At 44.1% G+C, this 18,399-nt stretch overlaps 1 protein-coding gene and 1 long non-coding RNA gene across 6 annotated transcripts in view; one reads left to right on the top strand and one right to left on the bottom strand.

The window, feature by feature from the left end:
* Positions 1-18,399, top strand: part of MYO1B (myosin IB) — a 158,769-nt gene that overhangs the window by 31,063 nt on the left and 109,307 nt on the right. For all 5 annotated transcript variants that reach the window (XM_081023491.1, XM_081023490.1, XM_081023493.1 and 2 more), the window contains one exon: positions 11,706-11,850. In XM_081023491.1, coding sequence (XP_080879617.1) covers positions 11,716-11,850 — 135 coding nt within the window. In that variant the 5' untranslated portion in view covers positions 11,706-11,715. The remainder of the gene's footprint in view (positions 1-11,705; positions 11,851-18,399) is intronic.
* LOC308458807 lies at positions 999-18,197 on the bottom strand. The gene is made up of 3 exons (XR_013977686.1): positions 17,935-18,197; positions 2,461-2,643; positions 999-1,054 (listed from the first exon to the last, which is right to left on the bottom strand). It is a non-coding gene; the product is annotated as an uncharacterized lncRNA (long non-coding RNA).

Below are 18,399 nucleotides of genomic sequence, written 5' to 3'. Positions count from 1 at the left end.
AGATAAAACCTGCCGTGTACGTTTCCCTCACTACATATTGGGTGTACAGTGGTACCTCAGGTTACTTACGCTTCAGGTTACAGACTCCGCTAACCCAGAAATAGTACCTCGGGTTAAGAACTTTGCTTCAGGATGAGAACAGAAATCGTGCTCTCGCGGTGCGGTGGCAGCAGGAGGCCCCATTAGCTAAAGTGGTGCTTCAGGTTAAGAACAGTTTCAGGTTAAGAACGGACCTCCGGAACGAATTAAGTACTTAACCCAAGGTACCACTGTATTTGAACATGACACTATATCTTTGCATTAGGGATCCATGTCTTTGAGTCTCAGCTGCTTCCCCTTCCTCCTCCGGCCTGGCCACAAGGAGTTCAGAAGCTCTCAGTTGCGTTTTAGATGAATCGCAGCTTGCCGTATCCCTCCGACTTGGTTCTTAACTATGGTTAGTGGAAACAAACAAGCTTCCAGCCGCAGTTCTCAACTAACCACAGTTTAGGATTCAGACGACCTCCTAAACTGTGGTTAATGAGAAAGAAAAGCTTCCAATCTCCTTCTGATGCGACTGCAAGGAGAGGGGAGTTGGAAACGTGTGAGGCTGAGGCCGAATGTAGCCACTGCATATTTGGGTGGTTCAGGAAACCATCCTATGGAGATCCTTAAATGTTAAGAACGGAAGTAAAGTTTACACAGTTAGAATTATCCCATAGTCGGTAGTTCCACAGAAGATAAGGGGTGGAGAAAATGTTTTGTCTGCATGATTTGTAGTCACTAAAAGATTAATGTTTTAGCATTGCAAAAGCAGCAGAAGCTGTTCCTTAGCATAGCTGACTTAGACAACATTTTTAAAGTGTACGAAGATTTCTCTGCTTGCATTTTGTTGTGTTCACTTTGCAAGGAATTGCTTCTCTACTTCGGGTTCATTGGGAATTAATGAAGTGGAGTAATGCTTATGGATTGATCTGTGATATCCAGTTTTTATTTCATGACTCATTAGGCTTAGTTTTGCCTTGGCCTGCTTTAGAAACTAGCAGCTTGCATAGTTTTCTTTCAGACTAAAACACTGGGAAATAGAGATAAAATTTCTGGAATTTGTTGTACTGTAGTCTCAAAATCACTATGTGAGCTTCATGCTTAGGGCTTTTACTATGTCAGCCTCCAAAAGTCCAGGATTCTAGTGTTTTTTGAGTTGTGGATGTTCTCAACAGCATTGAAAAGAACCCACCCTATTCCCTTTTGTAGTATTTCCGCCCTTCAGGGATTGCACTGAAAGGTGCCAAAGTATTTTCCCATGCAGGGTGAGGTCTGTTGGTGATCCTCCTGACTGGAATCTCACCTGTGTGACTAATATAGGAATCATCACCCTTACTCCAGGTTTGCCTTCATGGGTATAGCCAAGTGGGGGAAGGGGCAGGGACGGGCAGCTGCCCCCCAGTCAACAAAAATATTAAAAATGCATAGCTAACTGAGGTTTTGACCCCCCCCTACAAAAGGCCTGCCCCCCCTAACAAAAATCCTGGCTACACCCATGCTTGCCCTTAGTGATATTGTCACATAACCAGATCTGATTTGGCTTATAAATATAGTATCATGATGTTCCATTCACTGTGTGATCCCTAGTAGGATGGCATCATAGAGAAGAAGAGGACTTGGTAATTTGAAGCAGGGCAGATATGGTGGTGTAGCAGCAGAGAGGAAGCAAGTAGGTGCAGGAAAAAGGGGGGCGGAGTGAAAGGATTGGGGGCGGGGAAGAGAAACTTTTGCTGCTCCCCAAAGCTCTGGTTACAGCTTCAAATTGAAAAGGTCCAGTATCCACTGCAGGGCTGAGAGATGCATGCAGTGATGATCGTAGCAAGAATTCAGAACTTTCAGATTTTTTGTAGCTATTTATTTGGTGTTGGAAGAGACCTCTGGGAAAGGGAAAGGAAAAATCAACCTTCTGGATGTGTGTGCATGAGTACACTGGTAGGAAATCTAGACTATGTGTCATCCTAGGAAGAAAAAGGATAACTTGTTATAGATTCTAGAAATAAAAAAGGATCAGCAATGCTGGAGAAAAAAATTATGCTCCAAACTGTTGCCACCTGATCATATACAGCATTTTTGTTGTGGTCTTAGGGTCAGGGTCCCTGCCATTACTGTATTATGCTCATGTCACAGAGCCTTATGAGTGCCTCTACTCTAGCAGGTTTCAGAGACACCCACAGCCTGCAGGCTATCATCTTGAGAAGCTTTTAGCAAACTGGAAGTCAAGGACAGCCTATCATCACCAATTTCCCATTTGTCCAAACTTTGCCCTTGTTTCTGGAGCAACCCGGCTCATTGAAGATATACTGTAGCGACTTACGCAACCAGCCACCCTCTAGCATTCCACTACAATATAATTTATTTGTAAAATAATGAATAAGGAAGGTGGGGGCGGGGAGAGGTAAGTAGAGTGCAAGATAAAATAAATAAACCAAATTTAACAGCTAAGTAGCCAACCCAGAGGAAGCAACAGGGTTCAGCTCACATGCCTGGAGTATGCATGGTTCTTCACAGCTGTTTTGCTGATGGCAAACACTAGATCAGACTTCTTAGCGATAGGGGATGTGGAAATGCTCTGGAAAATGTGAGATGACACTTCCTTTGATGCAGTCCTGTCTAACTGCCCTGCAAACAAACCAGAATAAAGCCAGTTAAATAGCCAACATTGTCTTACCTCTCTGTAAACAAATCAGGATCATAGAACCATGCACTCACACAGTAAAGTTGGAAAGTACCCCAAGGGCCATCTAGTAGTTCGACCCCTTGCAAGGCAAAAATCTTGCCCAACATGGGGCTCAGACCCACAACATTGAGGTTAAGAACCTCATGCTCTGCTGACTGAGCCATCCTTTTCGCATATTGAGGATGAATTCTCAATAAACGGTTTGTCTAGAAGTGCCCGCAGAAGCCAGTCCCAATATGTTCAATGGGACTTGCTTCCTAAATAGTTGGTTTTAGGATTGCAGTTTAAATTGAGCTTGCTTGCCACCTGAGCAGAGTAGCTAAGCATAACTGTTAACTGTTATGACGTTTTTGTTCTTCTATTGTTGCCTTTTATTCGTTTAGAACTGCTTTGGGAACAAGTTAATTGTGGAATCGTGTAAAAATAAACATGATGGTCATGGATATCTAAAAGTGGCCTTTCTGAAAGCGATTTCACAAGGTACAAATCCAGAAGAAACATATAAAAACCTGGTTTGGAGGCTTGCTCGTTCTTCCAGTGCTTGTGGTTTGCGATACTGAATGCCTCAGATCTATTTTTGATAGCTTAGTGCTTCTTTGACATCAGCAAAAGCGAAACAAAACCAAACCCATGCAAACAAGACGCATAGAGCAAAAATATTTTGTCTTTGGCCCAGACAAACGTGATGTAGGGGAACAGTGCTTTCCAATTTCACATTTACTTACTATAGATTTATTGCAACAACTGTGAATTACTGCCTATTTCCAGCACAGGCTGATTTGTTTGCTCAGGATCTTGTGTGTGTGACAGCGCCATCGGCTTGGAAGCATCTCAAACATGTTAGAAAGACGAGTTCTAGCTTTCTATGGTGGCACATTATTGTGGAGCTGTTATCTTGCAAGCAACCCTGGAAACATTTTACACTGAAGGTTGAGATGTACGCTTATGAGATAACTTGAGGCACTCGGTTGGCTTGTTGTCCTAGTAAAAAAAAAATCTGCTGAAAATTTTGGTTGGCATCTTTTGTTTATGTATCGTTAATGCACTGCTTGCATGACTGGTTGACTCAAGTTGGTTTGCTGAATTTGGAAACTTTGCGCTACCTGGCAGAGGCCTAAAAATACATTCTGTCAAGGAGCAAATTACTGGAGATCCTCTTAAGATCACCCTGAAGATAACAGAAATTTGTTAAACAAGCATATTCCACGGCAAATAGTATTCCCCCGATAAACTTAATTTTAGGCCAATAATAATAATAATAATAATAATAATAATATATTTATACCCTGCCCATCTGGCTGAGTTTCCCCAGCCACTCTGGGTGGCTTCCAGTCAAGTGTTAAAACAATACAGCATTAAATATAAAAAACTTCCCAAAACAGGGCTGCCTTCAGATGTCTTTAAAAGATGATAGCTGCTTATTTCCTTCACATCTGAAGGGCGGGCGCCACTACCGAGAAGGCCCTCTGTCTGGTTCCCTGTAACCTCACTTCTCACAGTGAGGGAACCGCCAGAAGGCCCTCAGCGCTGGATCTCAGTGTCTGGGCTGAATGATGGGGGTGGAGACGCTCCTTCAGGTATACAGGACTGAGGCCGTTTAGGGCTTTAAAGGTCAGCACCAACACTTTGAATTGTTCTCGGAAACGTACAGGGAGCCAATGCAGATCTCTCAGGACCGGTGTTATGTGGTCCTGGTGGCCACTCCCAGTCACCAGTCTAGCTGCCGCATTCTGGATTAATTGCAGTTTCCGGGTCATCTTCAAAGGTAGCCCCACGTAGAGCGCATTGCAGTAGTCCAAGCGGGAGATAACTAGAGCTTGTGAATAACATGCCTTTATTAAAGCTCTGGTTTTTAGACCTTGCTAGACCAGAGGCGGGACGCGGGTGGCGCTATGGTCTAAACCACAGAGCCTAGGGCTTGCCGATCAGAAGGTCGGCGGTTCGAATCCCCACGACGGGGTGAGCTCCTGTTGTTTGGTCCCAGCTCCTGCCCACCTATCAGTTCGAAAGCACGTCAAAGTGCAAGTAGATAAATAGGTACCGCTCTGGCGGGAAGGTAAATGGCGTTTCCGTGCACTGCTGTGGTCCACCAGAAGCAACTTAGTCATGCTGGCCACATGATCTGGAAGCTGTCCGCGGACAAACGCTGGCTCCCTCGGCCTATAGAGCGAGATGAACGCTGCAACCCCAGAGTCATCCGCGACTAGACTTAATGGTCAGGGCTACTTTTACCTTTTAGACCAGAGGCTAGTGATTCCACATATCCAAATACAGTGGTACCTCAGGTTACATACGCTTCAGGTTACATACGCTTCAGGTTACAGACTCCGCTAACTCAGAAATAGTGCTTCAGGTTAAGAACTTTGCTTCAGGATGAGAATGGAAATCGTGCTGCGGCGGCATGGCAGCAGCAGGAGGCCCCATTAGCTAAAGTGGTGCTTCAGGTTAAGAACAGTTTCAGGTTAAGAACGGACCTCCAGAACGAATTAAGTACTTAACCCGAGGTACCACTGTAAATAATAAATTTAAACAAATGTGGGCTGGTGATACATGATAATATGTATGGAATTTGAATTTCATAATGGAGAGGAAAGTGTAATGTCATGGAGTAAGGGCAGAAGCACAAAAAGGAACTTGCTCAATATTTTCTGAGAAGTCTCAGTGATGTTGAAGTGTAATCTGATTTTGAACCACCATTCTCATTTTGTAGCATCAGCTTCTCTCAGTAATCCTGGATTCTTGTTTCAAGCTCTTTTAAGATGTATATTAGTGGACCGTTTGCCCAGTCTCTGTATTACGGCATTAGCTGGTGAACAGGTTCTCCCACCTTCCCCCAGAATTTTCATGTCAGGCACTTTAGGCGACAGAAATGCAGAGGAAGTTGTCAGCTGAGGGGAAATTTTGAGGAATTGACGGGGAAATTCTGTTCCATTGCTGACCTGTTGAAAACTGAACATTTCCACTTCTCTTATTAAAGAAGACTCAAATGGGAATCTGATCTAGGTCTTTAAGGCGAATTGCTGTTGGCATCCATCTGTCTCGAGAGACAATAGAGTGCGACTCTGGGGGGCAAAGCCAAATCACTACACTCAAAGCACCAAATTGACCTCTCTGGGGCGCAAACCTGGGCAGTGTGTATGGAGGTCTTGGGCAACCAAGGCAACAAGACAACCTTCTCGGCCTCGCTGATGTGGTCCAAAGGAAAGCAGAGTGATATGTTTGGCACCAGCTTGGCTGCAGGAGTTTCCGGAAGGAGACATACAAGGCGCCATCCACTCCGGACGACCACTCCCACTTAACGACTTCACTCCGGATTTGTATAGGGTTTACTCCTTAGGCTTTTCTTCCCCCAAAGGTATCCTTCAAGGCAGTGGAGGTTTAGGATGAGATATTTCATTCTCTTAGATCAGGGGTAGGCAACCTAAGGCCTGGGGGTCGGATGCGGCCCAATTGCCTCTCAATCCGGCCCACGGACGGTCCGGGAATCAGCGTGTTTTTTAGATGAGTACAGTGGTACCTGGGGTTACGTACGCTTCAGGTTACAGATGCTTCAGGTTACAGACTCTGCTAACCCAGAAATATTACCTTGGGTTAAGAACTTTGCTTCAGGATGAGAACAGAAATCGTGCAGCGGCGCAGCAGCAGCAGGAGCAGGAGGCCCCATTAGCTAAAGTGGTGCTTCAGGTTAAGAACAGTTTCAGGTTAAGAACAGACTCCAGAACGAATTAAGTTCTTAACCCGAGGTACCACTGTAGAATGTGTCCTTTTATTTAAAATGCATCTCTGGGCTATTCGTGGGGCGTAGGAATTCGTTCATTCCCCTCCCCCCAAAAAATATATAGTCCGGCCCACCACATGGTCTGAGGGACAGTGGACCGGCCCCCTGCTGAAAAAGGTTGCTGACCCCTGTCCTAGATGGACTATCTTCTTGATGAGCCCCATCTGCCCCTCACTTCCCTCTACAGCACGTGCAGAGACTGCCTTCTTGACCATCGAACCCACTATTGGTCACATCCGCTCAATCTGCCAGAGTCTGTTTTTGCATGCAGGAGAAGTCCCTAACTCACGGAGGGTTTGAGACCCATCAGCAGCACTCACCTGGTTTAGCTGGCCAGCCAAAGCCGTTTCTCAGGGTGTGGCTCCTGTCTCATGCTGACAGCTTCTAGGAGCCACAGGTGAGAGCTGAGGCCAGGGTGGGAACCAAAGCTGGACAAACTACCACAGAAGGAGCATGACGTGTCTCCCACCAGAGGTACCCCCCCTCACCTTACACCCCATACACCCCAAGTAAAATAATGTAGGAATAATAATGGGAAGCATAATATTTTATCGATAACGTCTGATACTTAAAGGCATTGTTGATATGCAGCACTTTGCTTGCTGGAAATGGAGTTTGTCTAATGCTGATTTGAAAATCCTTGAGAATGTCCTTTGGTTAATTTCATTTGGCAGAGATTTATGATATTATAGCACATGGCCTAAAATGGGGCCAATTCTCCACCCCTCCCCCGTGTTCTTTGACTTGAATTGAAAGATTTACAACTTTCTTTCTCCTCAGTCTCAGTCAATCTATATATCTTGAAAGAATGTATTTTTAATACCCTAAATGGCTGAATACATTTTTAGTGCCTGTGTCACTGTGACACCATAAATTAGGACACTGTGCCAGAGGCTATTCATTCAACCTTATGTTTACTCGAAAACATGCCTCACTGTGTTCAGTGGGGCTTACTCCCAGGTAAATATTCATGTGATTGCAGTCACAGTTTCTAAATATAATAAGGAAATGGGAAAAAAGGTATTTATGTTAATGATCCTGCCCAGTTTTTGCTTCTGAGGATATTTTAGAGTGGTGACGGTCTTTAAAAATAGAATCTGCTGAGCTCCTTAGGTCCTGATGTTATTATCCATTTTCTTTTCCTGAATGGATACTTAATTTGAATAGCACACTGAACTGTTTCCTTGTGCATTCTTAATTTATTTGTTAAAAATTGAGACTTCTCATATTGTTTTTGGAGTTCAATGTGGAATATATTTATGATCTTAGTAAACAATTTGACAGGGTGCTGACAAAGCAGTTGCAGAAAACTTATTGTGTACATGTTTAACATTGTTGAACACTGAGTAATGGTTAATGATGAGTCTTTTATTAGTATGCCTGTTCATTTTACCCACTGATCTACGTTAACTTTAGGAGGATATTGGTGACAGTAACTAACCTACTAACAATTTCTCTTAGTTATTGCAATACATTGTTGATTAAGAGTGTATAAGTTGAGCATCATCATCATTTCCACTTGGTGGGAATGACTAATTTTTGTCACTAAAGTCTAATGTAGTTTTGATTTTGGAGTACAGTATATACTTGCACGTATTAATAAAAGATATCATTAGATTATCCATGCTAGAGAAACAAACCTTTTTTCACACACACCCCCCTTTTAAACAGTGTTTGTCCTATAAATGTTGGGTGTGTGGGTGTCAAGCAGACTTGAATACAGAGCTTTTGGCTACAATTGACTTTGCACAGTGTTTATGGGCAACACCTCAAAGCAACCTATCTAATTTATTTAGATAGACTTAGACAGGCTTGTCAAGGATAAAGCTAACCATGGTTGCTGTATACTAGTTCCAAGATCAGAGGAGGATGCTATCAGGTCCTGCTTTTGGGCTTCCTGCAAGTCACCTGTGTTATGTACTGAAGTTCTCACCCTGGGCAGCAGGGGGATACTGTAGATAGTTATGCAAATAAGGGATCAAAAGTGACGTTCAGTGATTGGATAGTTTTAGAAAATTGTTACAGTAACGTTGTTCAGGAGCTCTATTTAAGCAGGCTGACTGAACCCTTCAGTTCAGTTCTGTTCTGGCCTGTGAATAAACAAGAGCTGTTTGAAGAATCGCTGTGTCGTCTGATATGTTCACCCCCAACTTAACAACCTGGTTAGCTGATCCAAGAGTTTTTGATCCAGCAGGGGTGCTCTTGTGTTCTCCTTGCTTAATCTTGCTGTAGGTAGATCTTTTTGATTTGGCAGTTTGACCCAGAACTAATGCGGCTGCGTAAGCTGTGCTGCTGCTTCAGCTTGGAACACTTTAAATGTCACTTTAGATCAGAACTGTTTCTTGGTTTCATCTTGTTGGAATAGGAGGCTTATTGGTTTGGCTTTGTCCACACTTGAAATTCCACAGCGGTGATGCATTTTAGTATGGTAGGTAGCTTGTAATTTAGAGTGGTAAAAAACCGAGACTCTGCTTCAGACTGAAAAAATTTAGCCACAAATGACCTTATTAGGATTTGTATTGCTCAGGAAAGCATGCTTTGAGAAGTGCAGATCCAATGCAAACAAATTTCAATTATTAACTTAAAGTCAGAAGTTGTTGTTTTGGTGTTTCTGACATGGAAGAGTTTGACACTTTGGGTTCTGAAGGTGATCTGCATGAAACCTAGAGGCAGTTGATGCAGAATGGGCGTGAGGTTTTAGAGTCTCTTGTACAAAGAATGGGTATGTACTGTATTTTTCCATGTATAAGATGACCTTTTCCCCTGAATTTTTTTGTGATAAATTGATGGGCGTCTTATACACGGGTTATAAGCAGCGCTGAGCCAGGCACCAGGCGCGGGGCCAGCAGGCGCGACAAGCTCCAGCTGAAGCCCTGCAATGCGCCCGCCATGATGGCCATAGCGCTGCCCAGACCTGCCGCCTGCCGCCCTATCCATCCATGGCCACGCTGTGTTTACCTCAGCTGCAGGTGGCGAGGCTTCGGATTGGCTGCAGGAACTTCCTGCAGCCAATCTGAAGCCGCGCCAGCATCGCTGCCCACCCAGAAGCCGCGCCAGCGTCGCGGAATTCAGTCCCTGTGCAGTGAGGCGTACGCAGCGTGCGGGAACTGACTGAGCTGGCGGCAGGCCGGATTTACGAGCCTGGAGGGCCGCATCTGGCCCCCAGGCCTTAGTTTGCCGACCCCTGTTCTATGCAGTTACATTTTCCTTTTGTTTGGTTTTCTTCTTCCAGACCAAATGCCTTTATTTCCTTTTTATAAAGAACACAACAAGGCTTTCAGCCAAGCCTACGTAAGGCGGTGGGATCCTTTGGGATCCTTCTAGTCTTTTCTGATGAGTTTTGTTCTGTTCCGGACCCTCCCAGTTCAGTGCTAATACCAGGCTTATTAACCACCTGCAGCCGATTAAATAGGCTGCCCATTAACCCCTTCAGTACACGTTCACTTAAAGCCAAATTGTTTCCTTTTGTTTGGAAGCCATGGATGCGTCTAATTACAGCTTTTTGGAAACGTGAATTAAAGGGACTCTTTCTATGTAGATAGTGTGGAGATAAACACAAGGCTGCGGCCTTACAGTGTGCATTAAATTTTCCTGTACCTTCAGTTAGCTTTGCAGATGGAATAATTCTCATGGAGGCACCTCTCTGGCAAGATAAGCCGCCATGACCATAATTCTACCATGTACATGTTTTAATTAAGGTACAGAGGCCCTGCTTCTTAATGGTTGGCCACCCCAGTGCTGTGACAGCCTGGTTGCTTTTGAGACGTAGCCACGATAATTCTTACAAGACAGTAAGTCTGCTTGTTTTAGCTTTGCAACTTGATTCTTTAGGACGGTTATGATTTTGTCATGGCTAATAATAATTTTATTATTTTAATCCCGCCCATCTGACTGGGTTGCCCCAGCCGCTCTGGGCAGCTTCTAGCATATATAAAAACATAATACAGTGGTACCTTGGGTTAAGAACTTAATTCATTCTGGAGATCCGTTCTTAACCTGAAACTGAAACCAGACGTACCACTTTAGCTAATGGGGCCTGTTAAGTCGTGGGTTGACATAGCAGCCGGCACAGCGATTTCTTCAAGTAGCTCTTTATTATGGTAAACTGGAATAGAACTGACTGCGAACAGCTCAGCCGGCCTGTATTTATAGGCAGCCGGCTGTCAACATTGTAACCACAACAGCCCAGAGTTCCCGCCTAAAATAACTGCTGCGGACCTGAGTGAAAACTATCTACAGACCTGAGTGAAAACTATATACAGCATCCCCCTGTTGGCCCAGGGTGAAACTACACTACATAACAGGGCCTTTCGCCGTCGCTGTGTGATTTCTGTTCTCATCCTGAAGCAAAATTCTTAACCTGAGGTAATATTTCTGGGTTAGCGGAGTCTGTAACCTGAAGTGTCTGTAACTCGAGGTACCGCTGTAAAACATTAAAAACCTTCCCTATACAGTTGTAGCTCTGGTTACGAATGCTTCAGGTTATGAGCTCCGCGACCCCGGAAGTAGCTGCTCATGGTTGTGAACTTTGCCCCAGGATGCGAACGGAAATTGCGCACCGGAGGCACATGGACGGCTCCATTAGCGAAAGTGCGCCTCAGGATAAGAATGGTTTCCACTTAAGAACAGACCTCTGGAACAAATTAAGTTCATAACCAGAGGTACCACTGCACAACACTGCCTTCAGATGTCTTCTAAATGTCAGATGGTTGTTTATTTCTTTGACATCTGATGGGAGGGTGTTCCACAGGGCGGGCGCCACTACCAAGAAGGCCCTCTGCCTGGTTCCCTGCAGCTTCACTTTTCGCAGGAAGGGAACTGCCAGAAGGCCCTTGGAGCTGGACCTCAGTGTCTGGACTGAACTACGGGGGTGTAGATGCTCCTTCCGGTATACAGGGCCGAAGCCGTTTAGGGCTAGAAAAGTTACAGAACCACACTGCAAGGAGACCTGAGTTCTCTGCGCCTTCTACCTTCCTTGAATGGCTTTTTCATAGTTGCGATATAGCAAAAGCAAACAGTGGAAACAGTTGTTTTCTGACCTTGAAGGCAATGCTCTCGAGTGCTTCTGCTCAGTTTCTTTTGATTACACCGCCTGCTGTGAGCAATTTTTCCAAAATACCCCTTCCCCCCTCCTGTGTTGCTATGTGCTTGAAAGTCATTTGAGGTACTTTGTACTTGTGTTTTATGTTAAAGTTTAATCTCCTTGCTTTTGGTTTCTGCCTGCAGTAAAGAGAAAATGACAAAGATGGAGGTGAAGACATCTCTTTTGGACAACATGATCGGGGTAGGGGATATGGTGCTTCTCGAGCCGCTCACGGAGGAATCCTTTATCGATAATCTCAAACAGCGTTTTGATCACAGTGAGATATATGTAAGTATGCTGTAACCTTACTCTATAATGGAGCTTGTATAGAAAGCCTCACTCAGGACCTCAATACCTTAAGGACTGCCTCCTTACAACCTGACCCAGATCATCTGAGACCCTTCCTTGTGTCCCCCCTCCCCAAGAGGTTTGGAGGGCGACAACATGAGAATGGACCTTTTCTGTGGCGGCTCCCCGATTGTGGAATGCTCTCTCCTGAGAGGCTTGCCTGGTGCCATCATAATATGTCTTTAAGCACCAGGCAAAAACATTTCTCTTTATTCATGCCTTCGGCCATTAAACAATCTATGGCCTTTTAAATGTGGGAGGTCCCAGCTCCTGCCCACCTAGCAGTTCGAAAGCACGTCAAAGTGCAAGTAGATAAATAGGTACCACCCTGGCGGGAAGGTAAACGACGTATCCGTGTGCTGCTCTGCTTTTGCCAGAAGCGGCTTGGTCATGCTGGCCACATGACCCGGAAAAACTGCGGACAAACACCGGCTCCCTTGGCCAGTAAAGCGAGATGACCGCTGCAACCCCAGAGTTGTTCATGACTGGACTTAACTGTCAGGGGTCCTTTACCTTTACTGTTATTATGCTTTTTTTCTGTGATTGTTTTATTGTCTTTTATTATGATGCTATGTAAATTATGCTTTTAATGTTGTACACTACCCTGGGATCTTCAGATAAATTGTGGTATATAAATTGAATGATAGATAGATAGATAGATAGATAGAAATATGGGATCGTTCCATGCATTTAGGTACAGGGATTCAAAATTGTATTTAGACACAGAATTGGTTGTGACCAAAACAGACAAATAAAACACAGAAAATCAGGATATGCAATGAAGATGTGAATAACATTAATGCAATGGTATGGTTCTCATTGATACCTATGCATCAAGCCAATGTGACAAACAATAACTAAACACCAAACATGTTTCAACTTCCGTGAGCTCTGCCTTACTAGTCAAGAAATCTGTTGCACAATTTGTCACCCAAAATTAGCCACTTGCCTGATAGTTGACACTCTGAGCTGACCAATCAAATACATAAGGCTGCAAATACCCACTCAGTGAACATGAAACAATGGTGTTTTTCCACACAGGCCCAGTCATATATGTTTTAGGAGCATCGCCAGATCTTAGGTTTTAGATGTCAGCTATCCACCATGTGTTCTCCATGGATTTAAAATGCTCACAGTATTTTTAAAAAAACTTATAAATGTTTTGAACCGTTGTGTGCATAACAGTGGATAAATAAACCCCTTCAGCTGATAACATGGTAATCCTGAAGCGATGTCATTTTAAGGTGATGAATTGCAATATTTTCACTTGCCTGTTTTATTAAAAATAAAAAATAAATAAATGCTGGGAACTGAATTTTGTTGTTGGGTCTTCTGGAATGTTTCCTAAGAACATAAAACCATCATTGCGTTAAGACTTTATTAAGCAGGTTGGGGGGAGAGAAGTGCTGCTGGGAGTGAGTTTAAGGCATATGGGGCAACAGAGGAGAAGGGGTGGAGTTGTTTGACAGCATGAAACCCTGGAGTGGCTCAGGGTGGTAGAGTTGGAGGAGGAGAGGCAACTTTCAAGGCAGGGTTATCTTGGGGGTGGAAAGGTAACAAAAAGTTTGGTCAAGGCCACTTTTAAAAGCAAATGTATGTATTTCGTAACTGGGAAACTTGCCTAGGGGTCAACAGGTGCCCTTGATTCCTGAAAGTGAATTGCATAATAATACACCTTGCTTTTCCTTTCCTTTTGAACTCATTCTGGTGTTTGCTTGGTGGACTCCTCTGTTGACAAGACTCTTGATTTATGCACATGAGATTTTCCTCCTCTGAGCAGATCCCCCCCCAAGCTTTTTTTGTGTGTAAACTGCTACTGTTTAGGACCTCAAAAAAAGAGAAAGGATTGCAGTGTTGGTCTGTCTTCAAAGGGCATTCTTCCCTTTTGATAAGGAGAGTATTCTGTGACTCAGAATTGCTTTAGGCTTTTTGACTGCTCAGCCGCTTGCATAGACTCAGCCAACAGGCTTTGCCAAAGTGAGAGGCGCGGGCTAGACCCCGCTGTTTAGAACGGTGATCTGTGCAGGTGTAGAGCTATAAAGGTTTAGAGGTTGGGTGTAGGGCCACAAGGCTGTATTCTCCCCACCCCATGCCGGTGAACTCCCCTTGTCTCAACTCAGCTTCCATTTCAGAATAAATGTGAAAGCATTGCTAACCAGAGTTAGAAATGAAACTACTATTGTTAAGTTGTGGGTGAACGTATCAGACGACACAGCAATCCTTCAAACAGCTCTTATTTATTCATAGGCCAGAACAGAACTGAACTGAAGGGTTCAGCCAGCCTGCTTATATAGAGCTCCACTAGAACACAACAGTAACTAATTTCTGTAATTATCCAATCACTGAACGTCACTTTCAATCCCTTATTTGCATATGTGGACCTGAGTGAAAACTATCTACAGTATCTCCCTGCTGGCCCAGGGTGAGAACTTCAGTACATAACAATAATAATATTAATTTATTATTTGTACCCCACCCATCTGACTGGGTTGCCCCAGATACTCTGGGTGGCTTCCAACATATATAAAAACATAACAAAACCTTAAACATTAAAAAGCTTCCCTATACAGGGCTGTCTTCAGAGGTCTTCTAAAGGATATGTAATTACTCATCCGCTTGACATCCGATAGGAGGGTGCCACTACTGAGAAGGCCCTCTGCTTGGTTCCCTTTAGCTTCACATTTTGCAGTGAGGGAACTGCTAGAAGGCCCTCAGTGCTGGATCTCAGGGTCCAGGCTGAACGATGGGAGTGGAGACTCTGCCTCAGGTATAAAGGGTATTTAGGGCTTTCAAGGTCAGCACCAACACTTTGAATTGTGCTCTGAAACAACTGACAGCCGATGTACAGTATGTCTTTCAGGACCAGTGTTATATGGTCCTGGCGGCCATTCCCAGTCACCAGTCTAGCTGCTGCATTCTGGATTAGTTGTCATTTCTGGTCACCTTCTAAGGTAGCTTCACGTAGACCAATATGCAGTAGTCAAAGCGGGAGATAACCAGGGCATGTACCAATCTAGCAAGACAGTGCGCAGGCAGGTAGGGTCTCAGCCGGTGTACCAGATGGAACTGGTGGACAGCTGCCCTGGATGCAGAATTACACTTGTTTACCTGCCAGTTCTACCATGCCTCTCCTCCTTTCTCTCTCACCCTCTGTTTTATTGCTTTAAAGAGATTTATTTAGGACTGTTAGCTAATTTTCATTTTGCTGTTACAGTGTCGTTCTTAAGGGCTGACAGGGACCTGCTTATAAACAAGGTTGTTTAAAGAAAATAAAAAGAAAAGCAGGATTTCACATGCTCCAGGCTACAGAAAGCCTCATGGGGATTGTCTCTTCATATCAAGGGCATGTGAGAGCCTGTTTCACTTATATTTATTTTTTAAAAACCTAGCAAGCACTGTGTAAGGGTCCAGACTTCTGTTACTTTTCTGCTTTTGTCTTAGGATTCTCAGTGTCTGTACTGAAAGCTAGCCAGATGAGGGTTTTAGATATACATAGGTAGCCGTGTTGGTCTGCCATAGTCGAAACAAAATAAAAAAATTCCTTCTAGTAGCACCTTAGAGACCAACTAAATTTGTTATTGGTATGAGCTTTTGTATGCATTCAGATACACGAAAGCCCACACCAGTAACAAACTTAGTTGGTCTCTAAGGTGCTACTGGAAGGAATTTTTTAATTTTGTTTTGAGATCAGGTTTTTTTAAAAAAATGCTTGCAAAGTTTAAGAAAGGCAAAGTGTGTGTATGTCTGTACATTAAGTAATATAGCCCTGCATTTGTCTGTTAGAGATAAAATGGGATCAATTGTTTTTTCTTTCTTTAAAAGTTCACAAAAGCTATAGACTTTGGTTAACTATTGCCACCCTCGACGTTCAGATGTAGAACTTAGTTTTAGTGTCACCTCACACCATTTTGGGTTGGCAGTTTGAATCCCCGCTATGGGGTGAGCTCCCGTTGCTTGGTCCCTGCTCCTGCCAACCTAGCAGTTCGAAAGCATGAAGTGCAAGTAGATAAATAGGTACCGCTCCGGTGGGAAGGTAAACGGCGTTTCCGTGCGCTGCTCTGGTTCACCAGAAGTGGCTTAGTCATGCTGGCCACATGACCCGGAAGCTGTACGCTGGCTCCCTCGGCCAATAAAGCGAGATGAGCGCCGCAACCCCAGAGTCATCCGCGACTGGACCTAATGGTCAGGGGTCCCTTTACCTCTCAAGGTGCATAGCTAAAGATGCTGTAATTGAATGTGGCAAATGCATCTCAGAGGACTGAGACTGGCTGAAGCTCCAGACTGATTGACACTTGCAGCATGTGAAATTTATTATTATTTATATCCCCGCCCATCCTCCCAAATGGCCCAAATGGATTTGGCTGTTAAACCTACTGCCTTGAACAACTTTCAGGTACGGAGGTGAGATGCCTGGTTTTGCCTGTTAGTTTCTACTCTTTATTTTTGACTCTGTTCCTTCTGGATAGCCAGGTGGTTGTCAAACATACGAGGGAGGAAATGATGACCTGCTACCGCGGCGAAATTAGTTGCAGTGTTTGCTTTGGTGCAATTTACTTAGAGACATTTGCCTTCCGGGTGGTAATGCCTATTAACTTAAAACAGAGCTGTTTGGTCCGGTGTCAGATTAAAAAATACTTTCAAGCAAGTATGAAAATCCTAGTCATTATATCTTGGCCAAAAAAGAGAAATGATGGGGCCAGCCAACATATCTGATTATTTTCACTTAAAACAATTGGTAGAACCAATGAGATTGAAGTAAACACTTTCTTCTTAGATTTGCCTTTGATTGTCTGTGTAAAGAAGGTCGCTTTTTCACTGAGGCACCAGGTCATGTTCTTGCTACCGGTGTTGCTCTGTTGCTTTTTTTTAATTTTCCAAGTAATGCTAAGAATGTCGTTTGTGCTCCCAATCGTTCTATCGCTATGTAAATTTTGCTGCCCTCGCTGCTTTCCCTCCTTACTGAACCCGTTTCCCTGCCCTCTGGAGCATGTTGTACCTCTTGTTAAATGTGCTCTACTTAATTGTAAAGCAAACCTCAGCCCTGAAGCCTCACATCCTGAAATCTGAAACTTTGCTTGGCCTGACGGATCAAGGAAGGCAAAGACTGCTGTTGGATTTGCAAGAATTTTGAACCTGATACATAGTTAAATGCGCAGAAGGATCCGTGGTGGTTCTGTTCTAGTGAGGGAGCATTCAAGTACATACACAAACTGTTGCCTTCCTCAAGGTGCAAGTTTTCCCTTTTCTAAAACACTTTGTGCATGTGGGGCTGTGGATAAGGGGCACGGTTCTTTAGTGAATATAAGGCAGTGAGAAAAGCTACAGAGAAATCAAGTGTATATTCAAAGGTATATGCTAGCCACTCTTCTTCCCCTCTCCCTCACCCACAATCAGGCTGCTTTTCAGTCTCCCCAGGGCTTTAAAATGCAATTTAGGGGGGAAGGGGTTGTCATGTGAGATGCCGAAAATGTACTCTTTTAAAGCGAAGGAACTTCAAAGGGAGACTGCTGAAATACACCAGGAATTTCAAGGCTATCGTAATTGCGGGTCGAACCGAGACAAAGAATTTTTCACACATTTTATGCGATAGGTGACCTACCAACATTACTGGGTAATGAGAAATGATGGCCGTGCTTTTCTGCATTTCATTTGCTCCATACCTCACTTCTAACACACACCCTTCCCACCAAACCTTCACACACACACACACACACACACACACAGAGTAGAGTTCGAAAGTACCGCAAGGGTCATGTAGTCCAACCCCCTTCTTGCCCAACATGGGGTTCAGACCCACGACCCTGAGGTTAAGAACCTCATGTTCTACTGACTGAGCCATCCCAGCAGTAGAATATCTCCTGTAGAATTGTAGAGTTTGAGGGCCATCTAGTTGAATCATCTGCAAAGCAGGGAACTCGGCTAAAGCATCCATGACAGATGGCCATCCAACATGCTCAGAAACCTCCAAGTAAGGAGAGTCCACAACCTCCCTGGGAGACTGTTCCACTCTCAAACAGCTCTCACTGTCAGAAAGTTTTCCCTGATGTTGAGTCGGACTTTCCTTTCTCGGTCATTGGTTCAAGTCCTACCTTCCAGAACAGGAGAAAACATCTTGCTCCATCTTCCATGTGACAGCCTTTGAGATACCTGAACCTCATATTTGAGATCTTTGAACCAGCACCTCTCATTTGCAGTCTTCATGATTCATTTTTTAAATAATTTTTTTTGGGGAAGATCAAGAAGTGGTCTAGCAGTTCTGTCCGCACCAGGGATTCAGCATGTGCTGGGGGCAGGAAGCGCAGAGGAAAGAGAATAGTTGCAAAGTATTGGAAGACACAAGATCTACCCACCTTGGAAGAATGGCAGATGAAGCTGATGGACTATATGGAACTGGCAGAAATGACTGGCAGAATCCGGGACCAGGGAGAAGAGTCGGTGGAAGAAGATTGGAAGAAATTTAAAGACTACCTACAGAAATATTGTAAAATT

The sequence above is a fragment of the Podarcis pityusensis genome (genome assembly GCF_964106645.2).
Source record: "Podarcis pityusensis genome assembly, chromosome: 1".
NCBI classification, from domain to species: Eukaryota; Metazoa; Chordata; class Lepidosauria; order Squamata; family Lacertidae; genus Podarcis; species Podarcis pityusensis.
This window is presented reverse-complemented; position numbering and strand designations above follow the sequence as displayed.